The sequence below is a fragment of the Phocoena sinus genome, chromosome 6, assembly GCF_008692025.1.
Source record: "Phocoena sinus isolate mPhoSin1 chromosome 6, mPhoSin1.pri, whole genome shotgun sequence".
In the NCBI taxonomy this organism is placed as follows: domain Eukaryota; kingdom Metazoa; phylum Chordata; class Mammalia; order Artiodactyla; family Phocoenidae; genus Phocoena; species Phocoena sinus.
In genome coordinates, this window is record NC_045768.1 from 52264008 (window position 1) to 52281809 (window position 17802).

Consider the following 17802-nt stretch of genomic DNA (forward strand, 5'->3'; position numbering starts at 1 on the left):
TATCACAATTCTATCCAGTTAATTGTGGTTTGAACACACACGTGCACATACAGACACACACACCCCACCCAGAGCAGAACGAGAGAGTGGATCCGGTCTAGTGAGGTTACACTTACTTGTAATCCTCCCCCCTCCCTTTCCAGTTTCTTTGATGATTTTTCCCATAAGTGTACAAGCCGCTGGGACTTAGTAGAAGCAGGCTGTTCCTCCTAAATGTGATTCGGACCATATGCTTTCTACATTCATCCCCGCTCCGGCTTTTCTTCTCCGCACTAACTGCTAACACGTTATAGTCACCTTGAAATTTCCTCTGCTATTTTCCAATTAAAAGCTTAATAGCCCTGGAAACGGAGTTCATGTGGTGAAGTTTACCATAGCCCCTTGTTCTGAAAGGCTTTCTGCTGGGATCCCATTATGTGCTTGAATAAACCCTTTCTGCAAACAGAAATGGGACTCTGGGTTGTCAGGTGTTGGGTTACAATAGACTTTGAGGCAGGGGACATTTTACCAACATAAATACAAACCTGTCCCTATAGGGAGATGTTGTCAAATACTGGGTTATGGAAAACATTCCCATCAAATATGAGAAAAGGATTATTACGCTATATCAAATGAATATTTAGATCTCAGCCCCCAATGTGCACTGGACTGAAACGGGGCCCTGGGACCAAATAATGCAAGACTGCTTGAGTGGCAAAGGGATAGGGTGGCTAGGTGACTGAGGGAGGAGAGTGGGTCGCCTTGGTAGTGGAAATATCCCCCAAACCTGGTGCAGAGCTCTGCTGCTTTCCTTTAAAAAAATACTCCCAAGTTCCTTATACTCCCCGGTTTCCCTGACCATTTGGAGAAAATCGGGAGAAATTTGGCTTTGAAAACAGTCTGTGGTCCCCGCATTCCCAAGAGACCTGGAGATTTCAGCGCGAAAGTTCCCAGATTCAGTGTCTTTCTAGGCCCTCTAAGTCTCTCAAGTGAAGTGACTCGCTGTCAACTCCCCACTTCAGGGCCTCTGGCCCGCGGGGCTGCAGGTCACCTGGGCCTCCAGTTTGGAGAGTTTATGAAGTTCCTCACAGTTGTAGTGTTTTTAAGGCTTGTTTTCTTCTTGACGCTTGGGAGGAGAGATCCATGAGGCGGTGGGTTAGGGGCAAGACTAAGGGGTCTGTTCCCGAAGCAGCTTTGGAGGCAGGCCTCCCAGGGTTAGCCCTCTCGGGCTAGGGTTTCCTTATCGCGCCCTACCAGGTCCGCAGGTCTGAAACGGGGGAGGTGGGGGGCAGTCAAGGGCTTCAAGGGAAACACACACAAGGTGGGGGGCAGTCAAGGGCTTCAAGGGAAACACACACAAGCTCCCCTCCCGGAATCACCCTTCTAAACGGAGGGTTGGCTGCTAGAACGCCTGGTGCTACTTGAATTCACAGCAAACACAGTGGGACGTTTTCGGGTTGCTTGTTTGCTTCCAGGGCAGTGCAGAGAAAAGCTGAGAGGACATGGGCAGCTGTGCCGCCAAACGGTTGGTCATTGCAGCAAACTCGTATACGCCCCGGTTTCGCATTCGATTCGCCCAGACCGCCAAGAGCTGAGTTCAGAGTGCGCTGTCTGGAGCTTGCCGGCAGACGGCTCCGGGACTGCATTCTACCCCGCTTCGCACTGAGCCATTGTGCTACCCTGCGTCGCTGTAACCACCTGCTTTTTATTTTTGTTTTCTTGCATTGCAGGAGAGACTCCGTGCATTTGTGGTGGTAGTCTGCCTTAGGCCAAATCGGTACTCTTAGGGGTCTAGAAACACGCAAATAACTGTTTCAACAAAGTTTTATGCTGTCATCTTGTGCAAGGGCTCTCCCCCACCCCTACCCAAAGACACTGGGGGGGGGGGTGTGTGTGTGGCCCCATCCCTTTCCATAACTAGATTGCTGAGTCCATGGGCATTTGAATTGGGGCACGCGAGACCTCCGTTTATCGCTCAAATGCCGTTGGGCAGGGAGGAGATCATATGCGGTAACTTTGGGGGCGCTAGCGTGATTCCTGAGTCCGCTCTCTGAAAGTTTATAGACCCAATACTTAAGCAAATCCCCCATAAGAGCGCTTCCCGGCTTTTCAGGACAGAGACTTTTTAAAATTAAAACGTGGGGAGGAGGGTAGAGAAATAAACTCTGCACCAGAGAGAGAGGACAGTTTTTTCCTTTGAAATAGCCTGCAAAATGGGTCGTCATCCTTGGGCCAGCAGGTTTTCAAAATCAATCATTTTCTTCTATAGCAGCAAAAGAAAAAAATGTTGCAAAAGGAAATAAAGCCATTTCTCGAACCAATTCCAGTGCCCTGCCCCCAACTCCTCCCGCCAGTGGCCGCGGGGCCTGGCTCCCCCCAACTTAAAACCCTCTCGGCTCACTCCGGCAACCAAGTGCACCCGCAGGGCTCTGGTAGGCTCCGGTTCTCGCGGAGCTGTGTTTCTGTGGCCAAGGGTGGGAATGAAAGCGGCCTTGGGCTCGGTACCGCCAAATCAGGCCTGGAGGGAAGGGAAGAGAGCGAAGGGCACCTCCACCCTCACCCGCGCTGGTCCTCCCTTCCCCGCCCCGCGTGCACCGCCGCGTCCCGGAGCGCCGCAGTCCCGCCCGCCGCGGGCAGGGAAAGCGCAGAGAGCTTGGAGGAGGGGGCCTTGAGCGCCCCCGTGAGAGTGGCCCGACGGCGGATGGCAAGGAAGGTGAAGTGCAGGGACTCGAAGGGCCCGAGCGGAAAGGAAGGAGGCAGGCGTGGAGTGGGGTGGGGAGTGCAAGGAGACCTGGACCTCGAGGGTGGGGGTGGGGGTGGCGGTGGGAGGGAGGAGGAGTAGGGGGAGGGCGGCGGAGGAAGTGCCGGGCCCGGCCTGCGCGCGCGGGAGCTGCAGACGAGCTGGCTCAGACCATAATCAGAGCTCTCGCCGGCCCCTGGCAGCCGCCGCAGCGCCTCGGCGAGGGAGGACGTGCTGGCCAAAGCAGCGGCAGGCGGAGACGCGACCGGCGTGAGATTGGTGGGGCGCCAGTCCGGTGGCTGAGGCTGTGAGCGCCGCGGGAGCCGTAAACACGGCTGCAGCCCCTCCGGCCATCCCGGAGCGCACGCGGCCGCGGGGACTGCTGGACCAAAGACTGCGCCGCCCGGAGGCCGCCCCTGAGCGGGCCTCCCAACCCGTCGTCCAGCGCCCCCTGACTCGCTCTCGCCGCCAGCCCGCCAGCTCTTCCGGGAGCCCGGGGCATGAACGGCTACGGCTCTCCCTACCTGTACATGGGCGGCCCCGTGTCGCAGCCGCCGCGGGCGCCCTTGCAGCGCACGCCCAAGTGCGCGCGCTGCCGCAACCACGGCGTGCTGTCCTGGCTCAAGGGCCACAAACGCTACTGCCGCTTCAAAGACTGCACCTGTGAGAAGTGCATCCTTATCATCGAGCGGCAGCGGGTTATGGCGGCGCAGGTGGCGCTGCGCAGGCAGCAGGCCAACGAGAGCCTCGAGAGCCTCATCCCCGACTCGCTGCGCTCCCTGCCGGGACCCCCGCCGCCGGGAGACGCCACCTCTGCCCCGCCGCCGCCGGCCTCGCAGCCGTCTCAGCCACCGCCGCCGCCGCCGCGCCCCGCTGTGGAGTTGGCTGCTGCCGCCGCGCTGCGCTGGGCCGCGGAGCCCCAGCTTGGGGCGCTGCAGGCGCAGCTCGCCAAGCCAGGTAAGAGCAGCCGCGGGGCCGGACTGGGCCCTGCGCGTGGGCGAAAACACTTCCAAGCGGCTATTGCTGCTTTGGTTGGGAGGCTCGGAGGCGAATTTTTGGGAAGATGGCCCGGCCTTCCGCCCCAACTCCAGCCGAGCCGGTCCTTACTCTCTCGGCAGAAGCGATCTTCGGTCTGGACCCGGCGAGGTAGGAGGTGAACCCAGGCGCCCACGGGAAAGGCGCCTCGGGCTCGCCAATTGCCTTCCCCAGGTTAAAGGGGGACGGGTAAATAAAGAGGTCGAGGCAGGACCAAATTAAAATCCGCGTGGGCACACACCATCGTGCGGCCAGGCTTTCTTGCCGCAGGCTTTAGAGGGCCTCGCATTTGCAGGTTGGGATGGGTAGGTGCAAGGAAGGAGCCAAGGCCCAAGGCTTGGATGACTCTGGGTGTTTTTCTCGGCCCCCGGGGAATTTGAGCGAACCCGAAGCCTTTCAAGTAGCCTACTGTGGCCTCCAGCCTCTTGCAGTCTGTTGAAAGAAGCCCTATTTAGAAGCAGTAGTAAACAAGGCCCAGAAAGGCCCCCGCACTGATAGCGGGGACTCAGAATCTAGTGCGCCCAGAGTCAACCAACTCCTTTTGCAGAATTGCTCAGGTCCTTTAACACCATTCCGCAGGCAGCAGTCACCGTGGTCTTAAAGAAACAAACAAAACGACCTACAGTGAGGAAGGCCAGCCCTGGAGAGTCCTTTCCCCAGTTCTAGGTGGGCCTGGGCCTCCTCCTGTCCTCTCCTCTCCTCTCCCCTCTCCTCCTCTGCTGTGGGCAGATTCCTCCCCTCACCTCTCCATCCGGTTCCCTCCTTCAGGCCTCCAAAGCCTTGCAAACCCCAGTGGAGCCTTTCCTCCTGGAGAACGTCTAGTTTACCATCCTGCCCAGCCCAAGTGCTCCTTTGATTTTAAGCTCGTAGAATTCTGTGGACAGGTGTTTGGTCTTTCCCTTTCACTGGGGCAGATGTACAAAGGAAAAAAGCCCATCTTCTCAGGGAGGGGGTTGAGGGGTATGCTGGAATTCAGAGATGGAAGGCCCTGGAAGGCCCAAAGCCCTTCTGTGGGCAGAACTAATAGTAGAGCTTCTGCCTTCCCCCAGTCTCCCCCCACCCCGAAAAAGACTGTACCTCTGGCTCTTGGAGAGAGGCTTTCAGCAGCACTGCACTGCTGTGTGGAGCCAGGGAAACATTTAGGGTGAGCTGGTAGGCAGCCTGGCAGGTGCAGTCCTGCTGCCCTGTTGCTCCGTTATGCTCTCCAGACCTGAAGCTCTGAGAACATCTTATGGGAAGAGCAGAACTGGGTGTTTTAAGGACAGAAGTGAGTTTACTGGACATGGATTTTGTGGATGTTTAATCCAAGGTAGAATATAAGCATTTCTCTGAGTAATGTCCGCCCACTCCCAGTTGACTCTCGTTTGTCAGTGTGATCTCTTCATACTTATAGGTTTGTCACAGAGGAATAGGAGGGGGGCGGGGAAAGGACATTCTTTTTGTTTTTCTCCTTTAAGTTAGAGCAGGTAACTAGGAGAGTTTTGTCTCAGTTCTCCATGCCAGTAACTTTCCTTAACCTTTCCATTTACAGTTTCTGTGTCTCCATTTCCCCCAACACTAGGTCGGGAGTTTTGAGTTTGTGACAGTGGTAGCATCTTGCAGTGGCCACCTGCCCAAGCAGCACCCGTGTAATAGTGCTTTGGGTTCTGGGGGTCCCTGTCCAAGAGGGGATTCCTTTCACATTGTGTGCTGTTCTAACCATTCTTTGGGATAGCCAGAGTTCATGCTTTCTATAGAGTCACAAAACCAAAAATAACCCTGGGAGGCGGGGAGGGAGGGGCAGGCAGAAAGGCCAAGCAGCAGCCTCGGTAGCAGAAGGATACATGCTTGGGGAGAATAGGAGAGGGAGACGGCAACTGGACAAACCAGACCTGGTGCTCTCTCTTTTACTCAGAACTAAGTGTTCTGGGATGACCTGAGCCTTTCAAAATGAAAACAAGTAATTGCAAAGGAGAATAGGATTTACCACTAGAAAAGGTCAGAGTGATGGCTTTGGGGGCCTAAACTATCAGGGATCAAATGCTCAGGTCCTAATGCATACCTTGCACGTTTATTATGTAACTTTTGTTTTCTGCTTTCGATTGGTTCGGGCCCCATAATTCCATTCAACACCAACAAAAAGCCAGTCACCAATCCGATGATGGCGAGAGAGGGCAGGAAAGGAATAGATAATTGTTTTCCATTAGGAAGGCAAGTATACAAGTGGATCGGTTCTATGCAATGCTTTGTACAGAGAAAGCCCATTTGGGTTTTAAGTTAGGGAAAACTGCCTGAATGGGACTGTATGGATTTTTCCTTTTTTGGCAGTTGTTCTTATGATGCATTTGTATGTAACATACCATGCATATTGAGAAGCTTGTCAGATATGGTCCTGGGCAAGTAGCTCACTATGTAGAGAAGTAAATGAAGCTCTGTTTGAATGGTAGTAAGTTACATGTACAGTAAGTTCACAGACCATTAGGAATCTCTAAATATCTCCTGGTGATTTATGGAGATTTGTTTCTTTGTGATTTCAGTGTCAAAAACATGGTTGGTCTCTTTAGTACATAGCTGTGGAGACATTTGCTTTTTTTGTTGGCTCCAAATGCAAGTGCACAAACACACAGAGTCTTTCCCCCTCTCCAGAAATCCTTGTGAAAAGTACACGCCCTAGAGAAGGGAATGTTTGGGGGGCACCGCTGGAGAAAAAAACACCCAGTTCAGGGAGCCACATTAATACCAAGACTCAGTTTTGTAGGTGGAAGAAATTTCTTTCCCAAATTCTCCTTCCGATTCTTTAAAGGAACAGGGATTGTTTTATCTAACGGTGTATCATGTTTAACATCCCTTTTAATGTGGAGGTGGTTGTAAGGAGAATTTTCATATTCTCAGGTTATTACTTCTAGCAATGGATTAAAGCTTTTTTTTTTTTTTTTTTTTTTTCCGTTTTGGGTGTACATTTCCCCTGCTTCTAGATTATCATCTACGACTGGCCTGGAATTACTAGATTTTGATTGAGCCCCAAATTATAGTCTAAGCTTCTTTAAATCTATCCTATTGATGCGTTTCTCTTTCATTTCCTCTTCACTCCCCCCTCCTTTCTGTCAGGAAAATACCTGGGGAAGCTTGAACACCTTTCAGCTCTTAGAGTATCTGAGTCAGCAGCCTCAACCAGCCAAGCCAGCCTTTCAGGGCCTGGGCTGTAGAGCTGAGGAAAGTTAGGGGTCACGACCAAGGTGAGAGGCTGAAGTTACATTCCTCTGTTTGGCTTCCTCCCCCACACCCTACCCTTGCTCCAGGAGAATGGCCTGGGTCTCCTCAGGCTGCCAGAGGAAAGGGCTGTGGCTACAGATTCTTCCTAGGTTTACATCTGCCATCAAAATAAATACGTAAACAAGTTGTTAAAAAATTTCTTAAAGGAAAAGAAATCTAAAACATCCTATTTGATTAGGAGTAAGAGAGCAGGATTAACTAGGAAAGTAGGGTCTCCTTTCTTGTTTATTTCTCCTGAAATGGAGAGAACAAGAGACCTATAGGAAGGGAAGTTGGGAGATTTTGGAAAACTGCCTTTATTTGATTTGACCTCCTGTCCGGCACCTCCTAGCATCTTTATGCTTGCTCTGGGCTTTTCAGCTCCAGCTTGATTAGGTCCTGTCTGGTCAGCTTCCTAGTTTTAAATTTTACTTTAATTTTTTAAAAAAAGAGACACGCACCTGCATGGATGAATGTTGCCAGAACACCGGTCCAGGCCAGGATGGGAAATTCTCCACGGCTAGAGGCTGAAGCAAAGGAAAAGTGGGAGAGACCTCAGAGTCACTCGTGAAGGGTAGCTACGAATTTAAAACAGGGTCTGGGTATTTCAGACGCTTTGATTTGGGCCGAGGGGCCTGACTCAGAGTTGCATTTTAAAAAGCAAAAACCAACCAAACGAAAAGGAAGAAGCGAGACCGCACTGGTCTTCTCCTAAACCTTACCCACGTCTGGCTCTGGAGGGCGGACGCAGGGCTGCTCACGGCTCCGGGCCTTTCCCACCGGCGCCCAGCGAGTTGCCGAGTTACGGACCGGCTTCTTGGGCCCCGGCGCAGCCGAGAGCGCAGCGAGTGGAAGTGCGGGGCGGCGGCTCAGGGACCCCGGGCCGGGTCAGGGATGGATGGGACGCCGGGAGAGGCCCGTGCGGTGGCAGCAGCGCGCTCGCGGCTCCCCTGCGGCCGCCCTGGACCACTGTTCTCTTGCACCCGATCCTCGCGGCACCACCTTCCACTCGCGCTCAGCCCCGTGGGCTGGGTTAGACCCCGCCTGTTCGGTTGGTTGCCCGATTTAGCAAAAAACCTGCAAATAAACACAAAAAAGGGATATCAAATATTGTATGGGGCACACTTGTACTGAAACATCGTGATTTTTGCTAAGTGCAGGTTTAACTGGGCATCCTGCTATTTTATCTGGCAACCCTAGGCCTCCGGGGCGGGCCCAGCCCTAAAGTCCTCGGGGACGCCCCTCGGGGTGGGCGTAGCTCTGGCGGGTCTCCCAGCCTCTTTCTCCCTGTGGAGCCCGAGCTGCCCCCCCGGCCGGCTCGGAGAGGCGCTGGTGTCCATCTTGTGGATCTGAGCACAGGGTGGACAGGAAAACGGGAGCGTTTTCCACGTCTGGGAACCACAGAGTTCCACTGCCATCCAGGACAGAACCTCCCCCCACCTAACACACCCCTCTGGGTTATAAATCTGGCGGGATAGCCGTGCTCTCGATTGACACAACCAACTCCTCTTTTCCCTGAGGGATGAACTCCCGGGTGTAAAAGATTACGGTAATCACAGGAGGACAGTGTCAATCGAATCTGATAGCAATAACTTTCGGGGAAGGTCAGGCTCAAGTGAAAGGTTACCAAGCAACAGGCATTTTGTTTGCGAAATACAATCAAAGAGCATTGATGAGAAATTCTTGGCTGCAGCGAGTCAGCGCTCTCAGCTAACAGCTTTACAGAGGGAAAGGGAGTGAATCTTCATAAATCAACGTCCCCGGAAGACTTGGAGCCCCTTTCTGGAAATGTTGGACGTTTTCCTGACGGGAAGGCAGGCAGAACCCAGTGGACACCTACGTGCCTGCCTGCCTCTCCTTTCCCTTTCTTTGCCTCTTCCGTTTCTCCAGCTTCCCTCCTTTCTTCAGCTTTTTAACCTGTTGCGGCCCCTCAGCCATTAGTCACTCGGGTCCCTGGACCCCCGTGTCTAGTGTGATGGGACTCTGGTGGCACAGTGGGCCTTGCACCGGGGTTTACATGGGCGCTGGTGGCAGAGGTTGGGGCCTGAGTGGTGGAACATTGGTCATCGCGGGGCCCATCACCTTGGGATCCTGTCACATCACTTCCAAGAGTCCCCCATGGCTTTAGTGAGTCACTGCAAACTACTGTTCTCTGAAGAAACTGGGGGAAACTAAAACATAACTAGGAGTGGTTTTTTTTTTTGCATTTTATTATACAGTTAAACAGCTATAAAAAATAAGCACAATCAACTACTGAGTAACAATATTATGGAAAACTTAACATTCAGAACATCGGTTTTCTACCGAATCTCTCATCTCTTTTGATTGCAGTGACTGGGCAGACTTAAATTTTACAAAGGTGGGATCGGTGTTCTGCTTGTTTCCGCCCACTAAGTATCACTTGTTTCGTTCAGTAAATGTTCCACTTATAGTCTTTATATGTGAATGTTTACAGCAACATTCCCTCCCATGAATACAGCAGTCTGCCCAGCTGCTGGCCTTTGGGTTACTTGCTGTGTTTCAATATAAAATACAACTCACTGCACAGATAACTTGGAATTTTTGCAAAATATCCTTTAGTAAACTGTAAGCCTCTCAGTAGCCAAGAGGCAAATGCTTTGATCATCTCTGTGTAATCTTACCTAGCACAGTGCCTGGGCACATAGTGAAAGATTTAATGATATTCGTTAAATAGGTGGACGAATAAGTAGCCAGTTGCATTTTTATAACTACAAACACACTTGTAGATTTATAGGTAATTTCCCTCCTGCTTCTTGAAAAGTGCTCCTTTCAGAGTCAAGAAAGAGGTCAAAACTAAATTGTTGCAGGACTTACAAAGTCCACAGTTGCAATCCGCACTTCCTTAAGTCTAGCCCTTTCTATATCAATGTCCGCCAAAATATTGGTCCCCAGGAATCATCTTGATTTCTTCATATGTTATTAAGCCAGTGTCATTAATGATTTTAAAAAAGCAAACATGACTATGTATTTTTAGTTTTCATAAGGTCCCACCCCCCAGCCCCCGGAAGAAAAGGGAAGATTTTAGACTGACATTCATTCCCTGCTGTATGTTGGGTTTTCACCCATTCACTTTTTTACGATTCAGCATTTCTAGTGGGAGATAAGGATAACAGAAAATGTAAAAAGCGCGTCTCCTGTTTGAATTCTGACCGGGCAGGGGTCTTTTCTGGAAGCCCCATCCAGCTGGGGCTCTTCCTGGCCATTGCTCTAAGATTTGTGTACTTTGAAAATGACCCATCAGGGAACAGTTATTGAGAGGTATGTTCCCCAAAGCTCAAGTGAACAGATGAGGGTGTGACAGTCCATGTTTGAAAATGCGTGACATGATTTCAAAAGGAAACAAAAAAGTCCAGTGACTTTTGCGCTAGGAAGCAGCACTCTTTATGCCAGTGCTTTGGTGTTTTTATTCTGGATGTATGCTCTATTTTATTTTCGTAGATAGAAAGAATGGATAAGACCCCCACACCTAAGTGAGGAAGATACTCATCTTCATGTCATGAGCAGAATGTTTTGCATATGTGGCAGGCTTCCTCAACATCTTTCAAATAAATACTTAGGACTTTTTTTTTTAAACTGCATCTTCATATGAAAAAAAATCCACTGAAGAAAGTTAAAATTTGCAAACTGTAATTTTAGATTGGAAGTCACTTTTCTGTGGGTGTTCATTCTCTCTCCTTAAAGTCTTGTAGCTATCTCATGGCATAGATATATTGTGAAGTTGGAGCACTGTTTTCCATAGCAACAGTGTCCTTCTCAATGGAGCATCTACTTTTTCAAAAAAAAAATCTTTACCCTTGTGAAGAGTTTATTTCAGGGATGGCTGTGAGTGTTTCTACATCGTGAAAAATGTGAAATTGAAGAGTGAACATTTGGTAAGATTTTTTAAAATATCTAGATGTTTAGCTTTAAACATAGAAGATTATGTCACTTTCAGTAACTGGTTTGTAATATCAGATGAGAGTGATTTCTTTCTACTTTTAGTCTAGTAGTTTTTGGCTTTTAGCACCTATATACTAGGAGTAAAAATATTATCCATTGAAATATATTCTTACTCTTTAATGTTCTAGGAATTAGGGTGTCAGTTTCAAGGAGAAAGAGGTTAAAGCATTAGGGGAGTATTTCCTTTCCTTTTTCATTTTGATACTGGGCAGCTTCACATTTCTATATCTGGAAAGGCCTTTGTGTTTTAAACCAACCGGAACAATTTGTAAAGTTCATTTAGGGAAAAATCTACAGATGTAAAGAAACACCCGTTATTAAATTACGCTTTATCACTGGGCCCAAAACTCACCCTCTATAATTACTTGTGAAAGTCTGTATTTATGACAGTAATTTACAATACTTCTAGTTTAGGCACAACAATACAACCAGTACTTGACACCGTAAATTTGCAGGGCTCGTATGTTCCGACCTTCAGAAATTATCGCTGGGTAAGGAGTTATTCTTGGTACAAGGTGAGAGGCTAGTCTTCCCTTGCCCGGTTCTGTATCCCCAGCAGTCTTGGATGTTGTCTGGGTGTCTGCTTACCTGGCACCCCTTAGCAGGACGTTATGCGTTGCTCAGGGATGTGGGCACCACGGGTGTGTCCCACTCACTGCTTCATTCAATGGCTTCCGTCTCCCCTTTGAGTACAGTATAAACAGTGCTGAGCTCAGTTGGTTGGAATGTTCTGAATTTGTAGATTTGATTCCTGTGACATCCGGTTAGATTTTCTCACTTTTTGGCCATAGCCTGCCCACCCCTTTGGAGAGGCTGATCAGCCCAGAAATCTTCAGAGAGAGAGTGTGGATGAATGGGCACAATCCACCACACTCTGAGAAGTCACCAGAAGCTCTTGCTGCACTGGGGATGTCACAGTGGCAGGTGCAAAGGGTAGCACAAAAAATATGAAAGAGGCCTCATGCAGTCTAGGGGTTCACAATTGGTAAACAAGCTGCCAATCATAGAGGATTCTACTGTGGCCTGTTCTGCAGATCCGGAAACTAGCTTCAAAAGTTAAATTTTGTATTGCCTGATTTAGAGTCCTGCCGTCCAATATCCAGTTGATTGGGACAGTATGTCCTTTACCATCTTGAAAAAAATACTACGTTTTCATAATGTTAGATATGTCAGATTAGCCAGAACATCATTTCTTAGTTCCCTTTTGGCTAAACTTCTGCCATTTGAATCACTTTCTTCTGGCGTCTAAAGCATTCTGTGGAAGACTAAGCTTGGTAATAGAGCTCGAAGCATTTTCCCCAAATGTCTCCGGTGTTTGCCGCTCATCCAGAGTGGGGAAAAGTTACCTTTTAAAGTGGGAAGGTATTTTTAGGTTCACACATTTCTTTTAAAAATATCACAATCAGAGCTTTTTAGCTGTATTTACATACCTTTTTGTTTCCTAGAAGAACCAGTTGTTCCTTGCTTTAAAAAAAAAAAAAACCCAACAACCCACTATCCCCTGTATTGCTATGACACTGTGTATCATATTTCTTTCACTTTTTCATTGTGGTAAAATATACATAACAAAATTTACTATTTTAACCTTTTTTTAGGGACACAATGTAGTGGCTTTAAGTATTTTCACAATGTTGTGTGGCCATCACCACTTTCCATTTTCAGAACTTTTCCATCATCCCTAACTGAAACTCAGTACCCATTAGACAGTAAGTCCCCCTTACCCCCTGCCCTAGCCCCTGGTAATACCATTTTACTTTCTGTCACTATGAGTTTGCCTATTCTAGGTACGTTATATAAGTGGAATCATAGATACTTGTCCTTTTGTGTCTGCCTTACTTCACTTAGCGTGATTCATCCACATTGTAGCATGTGTGACAATTTCATTCCTTTTTGAGGCTGAATAATATTCCATTATATGAATGGACCACATGTTGTTTATCCATCTTTTTTTTTTTTTTTTTTTTTTTTTGGTGGTATGTGGGCCTCTCACTGTGTGGCCTCTCCCGTTGCGGAGCACAGGCTCCAGACGCGCAGGCCCAGCGGCCATGGCTCACGGGCCCAGCGGCTCCGCGGCATGTGGGATCTTCCCGGACCGGGGCACGAACCCGTGTCCCCTGCATCGGCAGGCGGACTCTCAACCACTGCGCCACCAGGGAAGCCCCCGTCATCCATCTTTGATGGACACTTGGTTGCTTCCACTCTTTGGCTCTTGTGGATAATGCTGCTATGAACATTCGTGTTCCATGTGTGCAGATTTGCTGCTTAGCAATTTCTGCCTGGTTGTGTTTGCTTTCCCCCTTGCACATGCGTCTTATTTCCCCAACTTGGTAATAAATTCCACAAGTTAGGGGCCAGTCTTATACATCCTGGTATTTTCCACCCTTTATTCTGTTTTCCTCAGTGGCTTGCAGGTTACAGCAATACAAGTACTTGATGCTGACAATAATAGATAATGAAAGCGAAAGAAATAAGAAAACTGTTTAGAGGAGCACAGTATTGAAAACACTATTTTATGTTCATATTTTCCCCACGAGAGTATTTGACTTGTTTTCCCAAGCTCCGCTGAGCAGGGGCCAAGATCCAATTGTGTGTTGAGTTCAGTGCTGAGTTAGCATGCTGTCACCGTCCGCTTACTGTCAAGTGTTTAACGATAGCGTAACACCGAGAGGTAGGCGTGGGGTCCTGAGTCAGGAAAATGTAGGCAGGTCTAGCTGATTAGAATATGAAGATATGGAAGCTTTTCTGTTGCTGTTTTTCTCGTTGGGATCAAGGACAAATACCACATTAACCCAGGGGGTGAAAACTGGGATTCCAGTCCTAGGAAGTTGCAGGAGAGGATATGTCAAATTTCTCTTGCAAAAAATAGGTGTTTTGTGCATATCCCAGAGTTGTTACAGAAAGCAGAAATGGCTTCATGTGTGTGGGCTGCAAACGATCCCCACGTGGACACTTGATGTTTTGTACCGGAAAAAAGAAGCAGTGTAAATAAAATGCAAATTTGGGACAACTACGAATTTGTATCAGATTTATAATTGAAAGTTTCACTGATACAGTTTAAGAATTTCTTAAAGTATTTATTTATGCCTAGGACATATTTATTGCTTTGTGAAGAATCAAAGTTTTGTTTTTCAATTATAATTAAGGTACATCCCATATTAGAAGAATGCTCATAAATGGGCCTTTGTTTAAGGCTTTTTATTTACTTTTAAAAATAAATTAATTTTCTTTATTTCTGGCTGCGTTGGGTCTTTGTTGCTGCGTGTGGGCTTTCTCTAGTTGTGGCGAGCGGGGGCTACTCTTCATTGCGGTGCGCAGGCTTCTCATTGCGGAGGCTTCTCTTGTTGCGGAGCACGGGCTCTAGGCACGCAGGCTTCAGTAGTTGTGGTTCACGGGCTCCAGAGCGCAGGCTCAATGGTTGTGGCGCACGGGCTTAGTTGTTCCACAGCGCGTGGGATCTTCCCGGACCGGGGATCGAACTCAGGTCCCCTGCATTGGCAGGTGGATTCTTAACCACTGCGCCACCAGGAAAGTCCCTGTTTAAGCGTTTTAAAATAAACAACAACAAATAGGAGGAGATGGATTTTAGAAGCTGCTTTGATGAAATTTCACCAGCTGGCTATCTACACATAATCAGGTGTGCCCACTGAGAAGGCGACAATGAGGCTATTCAGGCAGGGCAGTGGATAAAAATCCACTCGCATATAGCTTGTTAATAAAGAATATGTTTCTTTATTATGAAGAGCTCTTAGAACCTACTTCTGCAAGCAGACCAATCTTACTTATTTACTTCTTCCTTCCTTCCTTCCTTTCTGCCTGTTTAGCACCGTAATACTAGCCCTTGTTGGGGGGTGATGTCTTAAGTCAAAATGTTAAATTTGCAACTCGTTTACTTCACGGCAAATCTCTGCTTTATTTGGGAAGCTTTTTGTTTTGTTTTGTTTCTCTCTTCTTTTAATATAGTTCAGGAAGGTATCTTGAAGTTCTCTCCATGAACTTTACTAATGAAACAGTTCATGAAAACCTGTCTGCTTCTTGCAGCCCAGGTCCTGGAGTTATGGACGCACTGCTTCACTGGTGGATCTTGCTCCCTGGCAGTTTCACAAGCCTTCTCCAGCCATTTCCTTCTTTCTCTCTGTAGCCTGTCCCACATCCAGATTTCACAGCTGGTTTTGCTTACCCTGTAGTGTGGGTTATAGGCAACCAAGTCTGCCAGGACCTTGAGTGGGCTTTTAAGAAAGATTTCAATGTATAGAGGCTGCCTGTTTCACTTTGGCAATCATATCGACTAGTTATTGTACATGGTATCCTGATGAAACATACTGACGACTAGTTCACAGGACATTTGACACAAAATCTGCCTATGGGAAAATGGATTTAAAATATTAAAATTTCCCATATATGACGGTATATGCGTCGTGCACCGGCTGTTAATGTCCTTGAATGACACCGGCCACCTCATTTGCAGAAGAGGGACCAAAAGACAAGCCTGAGTTCATTTTCCTTTTCTTCCCTGGATGGTGTTTATCCCCAGCCTGGCCCCTATTTAGATTGTTAGCGCTAGACAGCCACATCTGTGGTTGTAGGTATCGTGTTTCCATTCTGTGTTGAAGGCAAGCTTCCCTGCACACACCATTCTGAGAAATCACTCCGATTTCTAGATCTTTATTTTCAGGTATTTTTTCCCCATTTGCCAGTGACACACTGGATATTTTTAAGGCTTGCAGTATGTTATAACCCACGAGGAAGCAGTTCCCCTTGCAGAAAGCCCATGTAGGGCCCTCTCCTGAGCACATCTGTTCCCCTTTACACACACCAGGAAAGGATTAACCCAGCTGTTCTCTGCTTTTCAGATTTGACTGAAGAACGACTGGGGGACAGCAGCACAGCGGACACCACTGAGACCTTCAGTGACAAAGACACGGACCAGAGGAGCTCCCCGGACGTGGCCAAAAGTAAGGGCTGCTTCACGCCAGAGAGCCCCGAGATAGTGTCGGTGGACGAAGGGGGGTATGCGGTCCAGAAGAACGGAGGCAGCTCCGAGAGCCGACCCGACAGCCCCAAGTACCCCGGGGAGCAGAATCACCTCCTGATCGAGGGCCCCACGGGGACCGTGTCTCTGCCCTTCAGCTTGAAAGCCAATAGACCGCCCCTGGAAGTGTTAAAAAAAATATTCCCCAACCAGAAGCCCACGGTGCTGGAGCTGATCCTGAAGGGCTGCGGGGGCGACCTGGTGAGCGCCGTGGAGGTCCTGCTCTCCAGCCGCACCTCCAGCTTGGCCGCGGACCGAACTGCGGCAGAGCCCGAGGGCCTGGTGCTGCCCTCCAGCGGGCACATCTTTGAACACACCTTGAGCTCCTACCCCATCTCTTCTTCCAAATGGTCCGTGGGCTCGGCCTTCAGAGTCCCAGACACGTTGAGGTTTTCCGCCGACTCCAGTAACGTGGTCCCCAACCCCCTGGCCGTGCCCCTGCAGCACCCGTTCCCCCAGCCCCCCCGGTACCCTCTGATGCTGAGGAATACTTTGGCAAGAAACCAGTCGAGCCCCTTTCTTCCCAACGATGTCACCCTGTGGAACACCATGACATTGCAGCAACAGTACCAGCTGAGGTCCCAGTACGTCAGCCCTTTCCCCACTAACTCTACCAGCGTCTTCAGAAGCTCACCTGTCCTCCCCGCCCGCGTCCCCGAAGACCCTCGGATACCCATCCCTGACGATGGGTGTTCCATCGTGTCAAAGCAGTCCATTTACGCTGAGGACGACTATGACGAGAGGTCTGACTCCTCAGACTCTAGAATACTCAACACTTCATCTTAAAGTGCTACCCGATGGGTGGTGACCAGGTGACATTGTCTGTGCATTTGAACCCTGGCCCCCCCTTGAGGAGAGGCCACATCCTGTGTATACCTTTTCCTTCTGTTTTACAAAGTGACTGTGCTTGATTCTATACCTTAGCAATAAAAACATAACTTATTTAATTTCTTGCACTTCACTGGAAAATGCCAAATAGCTCTGCTCTGTGGCTTTAGTGCTGAATGTTCGTTGTAAAAGAGAATAGTCTTGGGAAAGCCTGGGGCCCATGGAAGATTTATTTGGGGATGTAGAGCTGAAGGTCAGCCTTGCCCCTAAACTCAGCCTGGAATGTTCAATAAAATAGTATACTTGAATGAAATTTTTTTTTTTTTTTGCGGTACACGGGCCTCTCCCGTTGCGGAGCACAGGCTGTGGACGCGCAGGCTCAGCGGCCATGGCTCACGGGCCCAGCCGCTCCGCGGCATGTGGGATCTTCCCGGACCGGGGCACGAACCCGTGTCCCCTGCATCGGCAGGCGGACTCTCAACCACTGCGCCACCAGAGATACCCCTTGAATGAAATTTTGTAAAAGAGGATTCCTTAGGATACGTGAAACCTAAAGGCAGTGGTTCGGTTGCAAACGGACTATAAACAGGGACCTTATACTCCTATGCTAAAAATCCTTGCATTTTAAAGAGAGACTGCACTTAATAGAGTGAACTGCTCACATGCTTATTTAAGCTTGGACAGTTTTCAGAGACAAACTCCATTAAGAATTATTCTTTTCACATGGCTGAATCGAAACGTGTAATGTCGATGTCAGTGTAAAGCCAATCACAGCTGTGAACTGCATGAAATGTATTGTGAAATGAACACAAGATTAAGCTTTGTGAGGTTCATGTAGCATGCTGAGGACTCTAGAAAAAATAAACTAAGGAGATGATCTTGGTTGATGTCATTTCTACTTGTGGAAAGAGGATCTCTAAAAATAGAAACTTGATATAAAAGCTACTTACCAGTGCATGGATTAAGGCTTCAGTTAAATGCGATGTCCCTTGAGAAATAT

At 48.7% G+C, this 17802-nt stretch overlaps 1 protein-coding gene across 1 annotated transcript; it reads left to right on the forward strand.

The window, feature by feature from the left end:
• The first annotated feature begins 3219 nt into the window (after positions 1 to 3219).
• On the forward strand, positions 3220 to 16760 carry DMRT3 (doublesex and mab-3 related transcription factor 3). Its single transcript, XM_032636337.1, has 2 exons — positions 3220 to 3676; positions 15796 to 16760. Exons 1-2 carry the CDS (start codon positions 3220 to 3222, stop codon positions 16758 to 16760), a joined length of 1422 nt encoding a protein of 473 aa, XP_032492228.1.
• Positions 16761 to 17802: the final 1042 nt, after the last annotated feature.

Coding starts and splice junctions, on each gene's coding strand:
- DMRT3 (XM_032636337.1), top strand. CDS start 3,220: ATGAACGGCTACGGCTCTCCCTACCTGTACATGGGCGGCCCCGTGTCG. Junction 3,677..15,795: donor GGCGCAGCTCGCCAAGCCAG/GTAAGAGCAGCC, acceptor TCTGCTTTTCAG/ATTTGACTGAAGAACGACTG.